We start from the raw sequence: 15,997 nt of genomic DNA, 5'->3' as shown, positions 1-15,997 counted from the left end.
GTCTCCGTACGGCCTGCAATATGCACCATGAAACAATCTTCCTTTCTAATTGGAAATGGCTGCATCTATTTCTACATATCACGGGTATCAAAGAAGAAGTTTAGTTTCCCCACAAGGTGATTCGCAGTTTTCTGTTTCAGCCGCTTCTACCATTGAGGATGTTTGGACTTCTCACACACTCTGATTTCCCTCCAGGGAAGGCAACAGCGGTGTTTTAAAATCTTCCTGTGCTGATCTGTCTCCTTTTGCTGCTGTTGGTGCTCTCTGTAGCCTGCTCTGGGTCCCTGGGAGGCTGGTCCCTGGGGACTGACTCTTCTAGGTGCCCTTGACAACTGGCTTCCAGTAGCCAAGGGGACCTGAAGGTGGGAGAAGAAAGGAATATTGGGATTTTGCTTCCTCTCTTCTTTCCTGTGTTGCTAAGTCTCAGGTAGTTGTGGCATTGCTCCACAACTAGAGATTCTGCTGGATGGCCGCTCTTCCACAACTCACTTATCCCGGCTCCAGAAATTCTATTCCTCTTCTTTGCTCCTCTTGCCCTTGCTGCGGTCATGGCTGCCCGCTGCTGCCTGCCTCCATATCCCTCCTTCATTCCCTTATCTACACCGCTGAAGGAATTCTCTTATTAAAGTCTTATCTTTGGAACACCTTGAAATAAAGTCAGTCAGCTTCCTGAGGAGACCATGGCTGACATACTTCACCTGTCTTCTTTCCAAACAGGTAGGACTTGCAAGGCAGAAAGAAGAGAGGAGAAAATGCTGGCAGGGGAGAAAGAAACAGTATGGTTTTTAAAGACAAGACTTATCTCGATAATAGACTGAAATCTATCAGGAGTGTTCATCTTTGCAATAGATCCCCTAGTAAGATGTCATAACCTACTTTTCAACTTCTCTTTTAACCAAGACCAGTTTTGAAGAACATTTTATTAATTTCCATCTTTTGTTTTTTCTTTTCAAATAAAAAATGGAACTTATATTTACTGAGCATATTGTATGTGTTCGTAACTCAACCCTTAAGGTGTTATAAATTCCATTTTGGACAAGAAAAAACTGAGGCTCTGAGAGAGCAAATCATTTCCCCCAAATCATATAGCTAGCAGGTGGGGCAGCCAGAATCAATAATTTAGTATATATGATTTCACATGGAATATTGCTTTCTTTCATTATTGCAAAGTATTTCTCTTTGATTTGACTATAGTCTTAAGATGTTTTTGGCCCTCTGCAAAAAGAGCTTGTTATGCCTACACAGTTTTCATTAAAAACAGTTGACCTAATTGGCTTACTAATTTTTTTTGCCTCTCTTGAGCCTTCTTTATAGTTATAGGTAATGAATGAAAAATAGGTAAGCCCAAACGATGCCCTCAGTTGATGAAAACTGGATAGACAAGCACTAATTAATTTAAAAAGACAGCAAAAGGCACAGCTTAAAGGGCTCCCAGAGGAAACGGTGATCAGGAAGGAAAATATTTGACTGACAGAACCTTAGGGAACTTTGGAGCCAAAATCTGGACATATACTAGGGGGCAAGAATGAGAAATAGGGCTGAAACAGAGCTGACGGGAAAGAACGGATAGATATCTGTGACCCTTGATGATGTTTACATTTTAAAAATGGAGCACGGGAAAGATGATTGAGAAGTCTGGGTCTGTTATCAGGGTTTATAATTGTGTCTACTTTATGTAGAATGATCAAGAAGGAAGATAGCTATTTTTTCACCTGTCCCCAGCCCAACTCACATTCTCTCTCTGAGGGTGCCTGTGGCAAGGTATCTACCAGGTAGGCAAGAAACCAGAGGTTTCTCTCCTGGAGAAAGACAGTGGTCCTATGAACAGGCTTCCACACGAATTCTGTAATAAGTCCATAGCAGCTTTATTTACGTAACTCAGAACTGCAAATAACCCAAATGGTCCCACAACACGATACACGTTAAGTAAATTGCAGTATGTTCAGATAATGGGACGCTATCAGAAAGAGAGAGAGAAAGAGAAGAAAAAAGAAGAAACAAACTATCGATTACTTAACCTAATGTGAAAAATCAAAAGGTTAGTTGGCTTAGTGGTATTGCTTGGAAGGGGCACATGTGCATTTTCTAGGGTTAGGAAAATATTCTGCAGCTTTAGAGTGAGGTGGGCTACAGGGCGTGTGTGCATCAAGACTCACTAAAGCAACCACTTGGGGTCTGTACTTTCCATGGTATGTAAGGTATACCTCAAAATTAAAAGGCAAAAAAAAAGAGGATAAAATTCCCTTTTCAATCATGATCAGCTCTCAGCAATTTAAAAATAGAAGGTAACTTCCTTAACCTGATAAATTAAATATCTCTGAAAAACCTATAGAAAATACCACAATTTTAATGAGAAAATTTAGGAACATTTTTTATCAAAGGCAGCTAGAATACAGGGACACCTGCTAATATCTGTATTGGTCAATATTTTATTCACCATTGTGAGAAGACAAAGGAATGAAGACATAGCAAAACTCCCCTATACACCTTTTATTGTTTCTTAAAGCTTGTGACTGTAATACCTATTTGAAAATTAAATAAAAATATCAAAAGTAAATGCTGCTGACTTAGCTCAGGAAAAGTTGAGCTGTAACAATTCAAAATAAACACCATCCTTTTCTGATAATATCAGAAATCCTTTTATATAATACTTATATAAAACTTCCTAGAATATCTACAGACAGGTTATTTGATCTCTTTCTTTGACAAGGACACCAGTTCTATCAGACAAGGGCTCCCCTCTTATGACCTCATTGAACCTTAATTACCTCCCTAAAGGCTCTGCCTCTAAATAAAGGCATGTTAGGAGGTAGGACTTCAAAGTATGCATAGTTGAGGGGACACAATTCAGTCCTTAACAGTCAAATTTACAAGTTCATTATCTATTACATAAAACTACCCCAAAAGGTATTCTCTTAATATAATAATAACTCAGTGTTTCCTATGATTCTGTGGGTTGGCCAGGTGGTTCTTCTGATTCATGCGGTGTTGGCAACAGTTTTGCCAGTTTTCTCACTAGCACAAAACATGACTTACTATCCTTCCAGACTCCAATAGTAGTTCCCTCGCTGCTTTTTCAACTTCCACAAACAGCCTCCTTGCTGCCCTTCGAGCTCCCATCCACCAGCCAGTCCAAAGGCCATGTCATATGTATAGAACACCTCATTTTTCGTCACCATTTTCTCTTCCAACTAGTCTTTATTGTGGAATAAAACACCCCAAAGCTCCATGGCTTAAGTCAGCAAGAACGCATCACTCCACGAAACTCCGGGTCGGCCGAGCAGCTCTGCGGGGCTTGCGCTCAAGCTCCCGCACGCAGCTGCGCTCAGCCGGCCGGTCAGCGGCCTGGGTGCTGAGTGCGGCAGGGACCGCCGGGCTTCTCTTCCCGTGTGCTCTTTATCCTGGGCTTCATCACGCCATGGCGGTCTCCGGCAACGTTCCCAGGGAAGAAAGGCAGAAACTGTGTCACACTGTGTGCCCCAAACTCTGGAACTTGCAAGATGTCACTTTGGCCACATTCTATCAGATAAAGCGAAGAGCAAAGCCGGTCCAGATTCAAGCGGTCGGAAAAATAGACCCCACCTCTTGACAGAAGCTGGAAAGCCTCTGTGGCCACGTTTAATTTACCACAGAAAGCTATGCCATGTTCCTAGATGAAAAGACTCAATATCATAAAGATGTCAGTGCCTCCAAATAAATCTGTACAGTCACTGTCATACCAATCAAATCCCGACAGGGTATTTCAGGAAACTGGATAATGTGTTCTTAAATTTCACACGGGAGAGCAAAGGGCTCGGAATCACCAACACTGTTTTGAAGAAAGAACCGATCCTCACAGTTATCAAGATTTATTAGGAAACTATGGAAACAGCAATTTGAGGAGCAATTCACGGGAAGTCAACACTGCATACGGCAGGAATGGGATGTAGCACATCCCGAGCAGCTTTATGGAGCAATCTACCTTTATGATTTAGTAGCAAAAATATACAAATCTAAGATGTGCAAAGCAATTTTTTCCAGCTTCATTGAGATATAATTGACATACATAATATGTAGCATGTATCTCAAGATACAGGGTCTGGCAGAAGTAAGGCCTGCCTGAGTGTGGTTGGCAGGGTAATAATGTAGGTGCAGTAATTTAAAGTTTAATTTGAACATTTCCCCTAAAATGTCACATGATGTACTTGAGTGTGATATTGTTATGTTACAGAATTACCTGCTTATGATTTTGTAATAAAATATTTTGTAATAAAAAAGGGACGTTATTTGTGCTGGATCCTGTGTGTCTTTATATATTGTAAAATAATTACCACTGCAGCTTTAGCTAACATTTTCATCCTGTCACATAACCATCATTTCTTTTTTGTGGTGACAACATGTAAGGTCTACTCTCTTAGTAACTTGAAAGTATATAGTACTGTGTTAGGTCCCCAACACTATTCCTCTTACACCTGGAAGTATGTGCTCTTTAACCAACATCTCCCAATTTCTCCCACCCCCTAGTCCCTGGCAAACACCATTCTAGCCTCTGTTTCTATGAGTTTTGACTCTTTTAGATTCCACATATAAGAGATATCATGTATTGTAGTATTTGTCTTTCTCTGGCTGACTGAAGTCACTTAAAACAATGCCAGGAAAAATATGTTTCAGTATGCATCTCTATTGAACTCTCTCGTAAAATGCCCTTAGATATAGCCTTTTGCTTTTAGTAAGTTAAAAACTTTGTGTGTGCATATGTGTGTGTGTGTGTATGTGTGTGTGTGTCTGATTTCTGTCTCAATTTTTGAAGAATATAGAAGAATTTGTGCTTGATGAAAAGTTTAAACTGAGTAGATCCTAATGGTGTATATTTGGAACTAAAGGTAGTTTGAAAGTAAACATTATAGAATTCCAAAACCTGTTAGAGAATGGCAAATCTCTTGAACTCAAGAAGGAATGAAATGCCCTCAGGCAGTAGAAATGTTTTCTAAATCTCACCTACCAGCAGATTCCTGCATACATACACACATAAAATGAAAAGCCACCTATTATTTTATAAAACAAAAGCTGATGTTAGGGTAGGGAAGTACAAACTGAAGAAAATTGGAAGTCAATTGAATAGAAGCAATGGGCTTGTAGAGAAAGGAAAACACTCCATTCTGAGCAGAGTTACTTGGTGAACGCGGCCACCACCGCCCACAGGACCTCGTTGGTGCTGGCCTTCAGACTTTCCACCTCGGGATCCAAGTCGAGGAGCTGCCGCACTCTCTTGGTGGCTAAGTCATACTGCTCATCCAGAAGGGGAGCGAAAGCATTCTCCAGGACGTCTGAGGCATGGGCTAGGTAAATGAGGGCCAGCAGGCGCTTGTCCATGCGGTGAGGGTCATTCACCCACTTGTCAAGAACGGCTTCCTGGACCTTCCTGATGAGGCGCTGCTTAATGTTGTTGTTGGTGAGGGGATGCGTTGTCATGTCAAAAAGTAGGAAGTTCTGTTTCTCTGTTGTCAATACGCCCTTTTCTACCAGGGTCTCAATCGTTCTTCCATGTTTCATAACTGATACTGCAATTCTAGGGGACTTATCTCTCCCCTGAACAAAAGCTTTGAAAGGTTAGGGAATAATCTCAGCTGTTATTTTCTTTGTACTCAAGATATGAATAGCAAAACACGTTCATTGTAGCTGGTGAGTTTCTAGAGGAGTGGCTACAAGAAGTCTTCCACGGCAGCCTATGTTCCCCGAACATGGCCCTGTTGTGGGACAGGAATCATGTTTTATTCATCTCTGTAGCCCTGGCTCCAGGTATTTTCCTGGAACATAGTACTTGCTCAGTACATGTTTGGAAAAGAGAATGAACAGATAGCAGATAGTTTTCATATGACAGAAATGAGTCAAATTGTAAAATGATAATTTCTGATACATTTCTATTGACACAAAGCTGTCAATAAATAGCCAAAGGATAAGTGAGAGGGGCTTATTTATTTTTATTTTTTAATAAATATTTCAAAAAATTTACACAAAAGCTGTGAAAATAGAGCCCCATGCCCAGTTTCCCCATTAGTGTGATACATTAGTCACAATGAACTGTATGGCAACATGACTACTAACTGAAGTCCATCCAGGATTCCTGTTTCCTTAGTGTTTGCTCAGTGTTCTTTTTCAGTTCCAGGGTCTCATCTAGGCTACCATAATACCTTTACTCATCGTCTCTCCAGGGTTCCTCCAGGCTGCAGCGGTTCTCCAGGCTTTCCTTCAGAAATGACCTTGACAGTCTTGAGAAGAACTAGTCAGGCACTTAGAAGATTCTTCCTCAGTTGGGACTTGTTTAATGTTTTTCTCATGACTAGACTGAGGTTATAGGTGTATGGGAGCAGACCACAAAGTGTATATGCTATCAACATGGTTTATCACTGTTGATGTTGACCTTGATCACCTGGCTGAGGTGCTGTTTGTCAGGTCTCTCACCGTAAAGCTCCTCCTCCTCCCCACACCTTTCCATTCTGTCTATTCCTCCATGAGACTGGGTCCAACAACCCAGCAGGGCTCTTGGAGGAAAGTCACCATGTGTAGCACACACTTCCTTGAGAGTGAGGGATTTGTATAAATCATTTGCGATTGAAAGCTTCCTTTTTCATTATGAATTAAATTGAGACTGTCATTAAAGATGGATGGTTGAATAAATACCCTGTGCCTGATGAAAATGAGAGTAAAGGACTTTTATAGAAGCACAGATCCATAATGAGATCAGGGAAGGAAACAATAGCAGTAAAATTTTGGATGCTGCAAAGCAGTTGGAAGAGTGGTAGATGGATTAGTGGGTCCAAGAAAGCTAATCCCAAAGTGGCAGTGGGCAGAGCAGGGAGGTAACCTACTCTTACAGTGGAACCCCAAAGGCACGGGAACTGGCACCAGGTAGCTGTCGAAAGAGGGGAGGAGGAGCAGATAATGGCACTGTTAAAATTACACAGGTTGTTTGAACATTTATTTAAGAAGCATCTCCAGATCTTTTCTTCTCCTCTCTGCAGCTGCCCCAGTAGTAGAGAATAAGACATAGAGTCTCTTGTTTCAGGGACACAGGCACAGTTGAAGGAGACAGGGATCTCCCACTGAAAATGGGGATTAAGTAAAAGTTCACGTCCTAAAATTTGTGACATCTCAGCCTTCCCCTTCCTCTCAACTGTGGGACACTGGAAATTAGGACTGCGTCCTCCAGGGAAAACACTGAAGGGTGTTCTCTGGAAATTTCCATCAGCCCAAGAGAAAAGGATGCAAAACACTGACATGAGGATATCCCAAGAGAACTAAAATAAAGCCCTCACTTCACCACTCCCTCCCACCCCACACACATACATCTTCCAAAGGACTCTTTGGCCTTCCTGCCTAAATGTGAGCAGGCTGCCAGAGAGTGTCATACATTTGGGGAAAACCCTCTAATGTGAAACAGTGCATTCAAAATAAAATATTAAAATAACAAAAATATGTTGATCATTTCTCCAAGGTGTAAACAACCCAAAAGTCTAGTCAACTGGTAAATGACAAAGCTAAATCGACACAATGGAATACTCTACAACACTAAAAAGGGATGAACTATTGACACATGGTACAACGGGATGACCCTCAAAAACATCACATGAAGTGAAAGGAACAAGACACAGAAGAGCACATATTATATGACTATTTACATAAAATGCCTAGGAAAAGGTAAATGTATAGAGAGAGAAAGCAGATTATGGCCAGATTGGGGCTAGGGTTTGGGGTGGAGCTGACCTGCAAATGGGCACAAGAGATTTTTTTGGGGGGATGCCAATATTCTACAACTGAATTGCAGTGATGGTTGGGTGACTCAATAAATATATTAAACATCAGTGAATTGGACACCTGAAATGCATGAGTTATATGGCATATAAAATATACTCCCAATAAGCCTGTTTTTTTTTTAAATAAAGGAACTCAGAGGAAACTCAAACTATGGAGGGAGAAGAAAATAGAAAAAAGTCATTACTGTTCTCAGAAAATTAAGAGAGGATAATATATCCATCAAACAGGAACAAAATGGTAGATTTAAAAAGAACATTCAGAGAATAACGATAAAAACACTAAGAAAATAAATTTGGACGGTAGAAATGAAAAACTCAGTAGAAAAGCAGGTGAAATAAGGAATCCAAATTATAAAGCAAAATGGCAAGTAATGGGACAATAAGAGAAAGTTTAAGAAATTAGTTGATCAATGCAGGAGGCTTAATGGCTAAATAAGAGGAACTCCAGAAACAGCAGAAAAGAGTGGTGGAGAAAAGTACTAATAAAATAACATAAGAGAATTTTCCAGAGCTGAAGAACATGAGCCACTTCACAAAAAGGACTTTTGGGTATTCAGTCCAAAGAATAAAAAACAAACAAACAAACAAAAAACCCAAACAAACAAAAATCCCAACAAACAATTAAAAAAGCAACAACAAAAGACTGATTATCTGGACATTTCAAGACTCTAAAGAGAAGACTGAAAAAGCATTTGGTGAGGGTGAGGAGAAGGGTGGGGAAAGCTAATGAACAGAAGATTGTGAATAATAATGGGATCAAATTTCCTGAAAAGGAAGTCGATAATAATGGACCTTCAGATTTCTAAGGCAAACTTGTTTTTTAACCAAGAATTCTAAATGAACTTCCCAATCTCCTTTTTTAGGAAGCTATATGAGGATGTGTGTGTGCGCGCGCACACACACACACTCACACCAAAGGACTCAGCTTCGAAGCAGAACATTGAGATCCTGGGGTAGATGGGACTGGGTATTCAACTGAGGCAAAGAGAATTCCCAGGGGGATGGCAAATAGAAGTCCCCGTCCAGCAGAGGGGCCAGGGGCCCACAGCAAGCCATCTAGATTGCAACAGAAGGCACTGGATCACTCTTCAATTATCTAACATGCTACAGAGCTGTCAAGGATGTGGGAATATTTAGTCAGATGTTCAAAGAAAATTAAGAAAATGTTTTAAAGTGAGGCAATGATTAACTCCAGAAAAAAACAAGTTACGTAAGAGAGGATCTATCATTACGCTACTTGGCTCAAAAGTAAATGACATACTACCTATACATAGTCAAACCTTGGAACACACCGAATATAGATTTAACAGCTTTTTGAGATACAATTTTATTGAGAAGATAGTGGAAGGGAGAGAGGGCATATAAATGAGCTAAAATCCTTGTTATCTGTAATTGGAAATCAATAGGTAAGTCTATTCAGATGTGCATATCACACAAAAGGGGTCAACTTAGAAAGAGGACAGTGAGATATTGGGACACATAGGACTGGGGGTCCAATAGAGGCAAAGAGAATTCAAAGGAATGGCGGTATATACATAAGTGTATATATATTATTTAGAAATAAGAAAGTAAAATCAGAGAAAATAGCTAACAAAGTTGAGATTAGTTACTTGGTGAACAATGGGGGTAGGAAGGTGGACAGAAGGTGCTGTTATTTTGTAAAAACTATTTTTAGCAACAGTTGATCATTTATGCTCTTCAAATATAGCACTTTGATAAAAATGAAAATTGATTAAAAATCATTATTGTAGCCATTATATTGAATGCAAGAATGTATACTTGAAATGACACAGTAACAAGAAATATAGAGTTTTAAGTTATAGTATTAATACTCAGCTTAATATACTTAAGATTTTATTTAATCATATGAATTAATACCAGAAGAAGATATCATTTGGGAAACCCATTTTGCTCTTTATGATTTGCTTTGTAAAATTGGAATTTGAAAGTTGTGATAATTAATTCATGAAGGGTTGAGGTTTATTAATATTTAAATCCCAAGTCCATATTTGAAGCAAAAAGAGCTTTATCAAATTAAAAAGTGGCTAATTATTCCTCTTTGAAGAAAAACATTACAATTTGCATTCAAATTCCTTCCTTATCTTTTTAAAGGGAAATAGACAGCATTGATTTTAGGCCTCATTATATTTACGATCCTAAGAGTTTGTAAAAGGAAATTATACCCAAATGATAAATGTAAGCCTGATTACTTCTTGCTTCTGGGTTAAACGAATGCGCACACACCGGACATAAACATTAAGAAATCGGCAACCGTTATTTCATCCACCTGCAGTCTGAGCACAGCAATGGGATGGACACCTCCCACCTCCAGAAACATTTACTTTGTTCCTGGTATTGGCTGTAGGAAAATTATAATTTGGTGCCCCTTTATGCAACTAAGTATAAAAGGACATGAACAGGGAGAGAACACAGTACTACAAGAATAGAGAAGAATCAGAATTTACAGGGTGTCTGTGGACAGAATATACTGGGAAACCTCTCCAAAGGGGACACTGTCTCACTTTGACTCGGAGAGCCGGACAAGCCAAGAGAGCGGGGCTAATGCCCCAGGGCAGAGGGAGCAGCAGGTGCCAAGCACCCAAGACCACGGGCAGGTACAGTGAGGTACACAGAGTACCTAGAAATCCTGCCTTCCAAGGCAGTTCATGTCTGGCCCCTTGTTACCTGAGCCTGCACCCATTCTCCCAAAGACACCCCACTCACAGGGAGGAGAGTAGGAGCCTGGGGTGTTGCAGTAGAACTGGATGCATCTGGAAGGAGGCCAGGGAGGGCCATATAGAACAAGGAATGGCTGTTTCATTTCTAGCACAAAGAAGAATGCATTGTTAGCACATTCAAACAAATGAGTGCTCTGTGGATAGTGCTAAATTTAAAACTCTTGGACAAAAGGGTTTTCTTCAAGTTCCTGATTATTTAGGTTAATGTGAGAAAAGACTTGGCAAACAATTTTTATATGCAAATTGGACATGAGATGTTCATTCATTTAACAATTAATTTTTAGGTGCCTGCTATGGGCTGCTGTTAGTGTTATAGGCCCTGGGAACAAAAGTAGTTCTTATGCTCGTGACATGTATTCTGTGGCTTCTTTTCATTTATGGTTCATCATTCTGGATTTAAAAAAAAAATCCTCACTTGAGGATGTGTTTACTGATTTTAGAGAGAGAGGAAGGGGGAGAGAGGAAGCGGGAGAGAGGAAGGGGGAGAGGGAGAGAGAAATATCAACGTGAGAAACAACAATTAGTTGCCTCCCATATGTTCCCCTATCAGGGATTGAACCCACGACCTAGGATCCAACCCACAACATTTTCGTGTACAAGACGTTCCTCCAACCAACTGAGCCACCCAACCAGGGCTATCATTCTGGATTTAAAAAACATCATTGACAGAAGTCAAATTAAAAATTCATCAGGCCAATTTAAGGACTTACCAACAATAATCATGAAAACTTAGGTGTAAATATGATGAGATGATTTTAAAAAATTTACTAGAAGAAAATTTTATCTTTGTCTTTAGTATAAAAATTGAGCCTTTTTTTTTTTTTTTTTTTTTGATAAATCTGGTAGTCTAATGCCACCTTGTGCCCAAAGGACTTAATTACGTAATTTAACAGTAAAGATTCTCTGCTAGTTTCCTATTGCAGCTGCAACAAATTAGTGCAAATCTAGTGGCTTAAAAACAACCCAGATTTATTATTTTATAATCCTGGAGATTCTAAGTTAGGAACGAATCTGAACGAGCTAAAATGCAGGTGCGGGCAGAGCTGTGTTCCTTCAAGGCCCTGCAGAAGAGTCTGTTTTCAGACTCAAAAAAGAGTCTTTTTTGCATCTTCGATAACGTACCTTTGGAATGCCGGAGTCATCCCCTTTTGCAGACCCCTCAGGGCACAACCTCCCACCGGACCAGGAGACCACAGAGCCCCTCATTTGGTTCTCCCCCATGCCAGCTCCATGCGCTGTAAATGTTCATTGGTAACTGTCCTGTACCTGCCCACGTAAAGGAAGTGTGTGTCAATCTGTTTGACTTTTTATCCAGCCCCAGAGATTTCCCCACTTTGCGTTCTCCCACCACCCTGATTTATCACCAGTGGATTTCATGTCCCCTACGTCCCCCACCTCTTTGATTCTGATGTATAGAGTAAGGCGCAAACTGCCATTTCCCAGAACATTTTCTGAGTCCGTGGAGACTTTGCTTCCAGGCAATTGTCATCAGTTTGGCTCAAATAAACTCATAAAAATTCTCAACAGGGATGGACATTTGACAGGTACATCAATGGACTGCAGGTAGGATGAGGAAAAAAAACAACTGCAAATTTATTTTTCTGATATAACGTTTTTAGCAGCTGTTCGCAGGACGTACAGCAATGCAGGTCTTTTCAGGGCGCCTGTAAGGCTTCTGTCCAGCTTGAGGGAGGCTGCATCAACAGACGGAAGTGCCCCCACCACAGCCTCCTTCAAATGAAAAAGAGAAAGGAACATGGAGAAAAAGGGCCTGGTTTTCAATACTCCACTTTATATTCGTTGCATTCAGTTCTGCTAACGTGCCCGCATCTTGCCGTCCTACTTGGCACAAAACATTACATGCTCGGAAGCAGTGCAGATGAACCGATATCATTTCCATGGTATACTGACCTCATTTCCCCACTTTCTAATCTCCCATGAGCTAATCCACCTTAAAGCATTATTGCAGAATAGGTGATATTGAACTTGCATGTGAAATGGTTAGTTAAAATGGAATCATGAAATATAAGAGGAGAAAAAGTCAGTATTTAAATATCCTTAACATTTCCACAACTTAAACATGACATTACGATATGACCCAGCCATTCCGTTCCTATGTATATACACAAACAAAAAGCAGGGACTCAAACAAATACTGATCCACTGATATTCACAGCAGCATTATCCACAATAGTCAAAAGGCAGTGTCCATCAATAAATGAATGGATAAACAAAATGTGGATGTAGGCACATAACAGGATAGTAATCAGCCATAAAAAGAGATGAAATTTTGACACATGCTACAACATGGATACACCTTGAAAACATTATGCTAAATAAAATAAGCCAAATACAAATGGACCAATGTTGTATGATTCTATTTATATGAGGTACCTAGAATAGGCCAATTCATAGGGACAGAAAATGCAATAGAGGTTACCAGAAGCTGGAAGAAGCAGGTAACAGGGAGGTGGTGTTTAATGAGCTCTGAGTTTCTGTTTGGGATGACAAATTTGTTACTGTTTGGATTCTATTTTGGGTTCTCCTCCCACTTGATTGATTTGAATAACTTATTTTTTGAATATGTGAGACATTTCTACTGATCTCAGAGTTAAATCTACACAGACATGGGAGTGCATAGCAGTGTTATTTACAATAGCCAAAATCTGGAAACAGCCCAAGCACCCATCAGTAGCTGAGTGGATTAAAAAGCTGCAGTACATTTATACAAGAAATACTATGCAGCTGTAAAAAAGAAAGAAATCTTACCTTATGAGACAGCATGGATGGACCTGGAGATTATTATGCTAAGTGAAATAAGCCAGTGAGAGAAAGACAAATATCATACGATCTCACTTATATGTGGGATCTAATTAACAAAATACATTGATGAATAAAATAGAAACAGAGGTATGGACACATGGAGCAGACTGACAGCTGTCAGAAGGGAAGGGTTGGGGGACACTGGATGAAAGAAGGTGGGTTAGCCAAAGAATATATATATATAAAACTCCTGGACACAGACAACAGTGTGGTGACGGCCAGAGGGAAGGGGGAGAGGGGACAGAGATGATGGGGGGCAAAGACAGGGGAAAATGGGGACACATCTGCAATAGTGTCAACAATAAAAATAAAGGGAAAAAAAGCTACACAAGAGATGTCTCAGAAAGGTGTCCTTCTGTCCTTACCTCTATCCCTGCCTCCTAATTTTCCCCTTCCTTCACCCCTTTGCTACTCACAAGCTGTTGGAAGCCAATCACTTTAGTTTTTGTTTTATCTTCCCTGTATATCTTTAGCACAGGTTAGATATGTGTATTTTCTTATATAGCCTTCTTGCTTAAGTGAAAGGTAACATGCTAAAGATGTTCTTTTGTACTTTGCTTTTTCTCCCCACACCCTCTTCTTCCTTTTGGCTCAATTTGGTTACATGCTGTGTCTCGGATGTGCTTAGTAGTCAGTCTTCACATCCTGGTGCATTTTGTTTTTGTTGCCGTATCCCAGAAAGCCCAACCGTTTCCCATACCTCCTTCCATTAAGCTACTTTCAGCATTTTTAAAGGGTAAGATTGTAATCTTACTTGTAGTATTTCTTTAGTAAGGGTTTAATTTCTCACATGTTGCAATGCCAGTATTTCATACTGGATTATGCCTTATAAAAATGTCTCGTTATAGAATTGCATAGGCTTTGCGTGGCCTGCTTCAACACTTTCCCCACATAAACCCTGTAATTTCTAGTGTGCAAGTTTGCAGAAGATGAGGCCTTTGCAAAAAATTGTTTACTAGCAGAAATGCCTGAATCGGTGGTTTCATCATTACTTTTTGAGTCTTCAAAAACATTTGAAGAGGACATCATTTTCAATTCTATCTAAATTTTCAAGAGAGCACAGTTTTGATTTTGGACGTGATGCTGTGACTGGACATTGCATTCTAAGCCAAGTACCTAGTACTGTTTGTTATCTACTCAATATAACTATTTAACTACATTCATTTTTTAGTGCTTTTAAAAGATTTTATTTACTTATTTTTAGAGAGAGGGGAAGGGAGGGAGAAAGAGAGGCAGAGAGACACCCATGGGTGGTTGCCTCTTGAGCATCACACTGGCTTGCAACCCAGGCCTGTGCCCCAACAGGGAGTTGAACCCGCAACCCTTTGGTTTGCTGGTGGCGCTCAACCCACCGAGCCACACCAGCCAGGGCTTGAGTGTCTTATTTGTGATATCTTACAACCATGAAGCCATTTCAGAATAATTAGTAAACCTGTGTAAATTTCTTCATGTTATTTAAAAAAAATCAATTGTATCCTATAAGCACCCAAAATCGTTCAAACTCTTATAATGCAGGAAATTCAAATCAAGAGGTTACTGCTTAATAATCAGTGAGTCATGGCTGAGCTTTGTGAATGGGAAGTCGTCACCAGGTACAGAGGGAAGAATATCTAAAGGAGCTGGTGATAAGGATGCTAATGTTATTGCAGACAAGTGCAGGGCTTTTAAATTCTGTCTCTACAAATAACTCAAGGATCTCACTGAAACACAGATTTTGGTTCCATAATTCTGGGGAGGAACCCGAAAGTCTGCATCTCTAAAAAGCTCCCAGGTGATGCTAATACTGCTGGTTTGGAGACCACGTTTTGATGAGGAAGGTTATAGATGCTAAGACTCTAGACACCGTTCAACAGAGCCTTCTGCAAAAATGGAAATGTTCTGTATCTGTGCTGTCCAGTGAGGTAGCCGTAGGCTACGTGTGGCTACTGAGCACCTGAATTGTGCCTGGTGAGACAGAGAAACTGAAGTTTAAATAAAATTAAATTAAAATTAATTTAAATGCAAATTTAAATAGTCACATGTGGCTAGTGACTACTGTCTTAATGAACATCAAACAGTATATGCATCTCTACGATTGACAGCTACCTCCAAATCGCCCTCCATAGAGGCTGTGCCAATACACGCTCTCAGCAGGTCTACCAGCATGCTGCTTCCCCGCGCCTTCAGCAACGCGGCATATGCTGTTTAAAATTGCTTGAAAGGCAGATAGACAGAACTGACATCTTAATTCCTGCTCTGACAGATGCTATTGGTGTCCTACCCACTAACTTTATCTGCAGAGCCACAGAGTACAGTTTCTGCATATTCTGCCCATATCCAACCGGTGTCTGGATCTTTCTGCTTCTCCTCCTGAGTCATTTTGAGGTGTCACAGAGCTTGCTATGCCCAGGCAAGGGTGGGCTCCCCCGGGTGGCTGGGAAGTAACAAGATATCAAGCTGTCAGATGCAACTCTCGACCAAAAAGGAATGGGAACCAGTGGATAAATACACAAGTTTCCCCATCCCTCAGTGGGCCAGTTCTTGCCAATTCCTCAGGCTGGAATTGAGCTCTTGCTGACTATGGCACTTACCTCCTCTTTGATATCCCTTTACTGACTTTTCTGCTTCCTTATCTCATTTTCTCCACTCCCTGGCTTCCTATAT

General features: G+C 40.4%; 1 protein-coding gene across 1 annotated transcript; it reads right to left on the bottom strand.

Annotated features, from left to right (window-relative positions):
- Positions 1 to 5,114: 5,114 nt before the first annotated feature.
- LOC129079027 (Golgi phosphoprotein 3-like) lies at positions 5,115 to 12,361 on the bottom strand. Its single transcript, XM_054583992.1, is given in 4 exon segments — positions 5,115 to 5,510; positions 5,513 to 5,568; positions 12,171 to 12,262; positions 12,356 to 12,361. Coding segments are annotated over 4 exon segments (516 nt in total). The 3' UTR covers positions 5,115 to 5,148.
- Positions 12,362 to 15,997: the final 3,636 nt, after the last annotated feature.

The sequence above is a fragment of the Pteronotus mesoamericanus genome, unplaced genomic scaffold (genome assembly GCF_021234165.1).
Source record: "Pteronotus mesoamericanus isolate MK-2021 breed Mesoamerican mustached bat unplaced genomic scaffold, CSHL_Meso_final contig_75, whole genome shotgun sequence".
Classification (NCBI taxonomy): Eukaryota; Metazoa; Chordata; class Mammalia; order Chiroptera; family Mormoopidae; genus Pteronotus; species Pteronotus mesoamericanus.
This window is presented reverse-complemented; position numbering and strand designations above follow the sequence as displayed.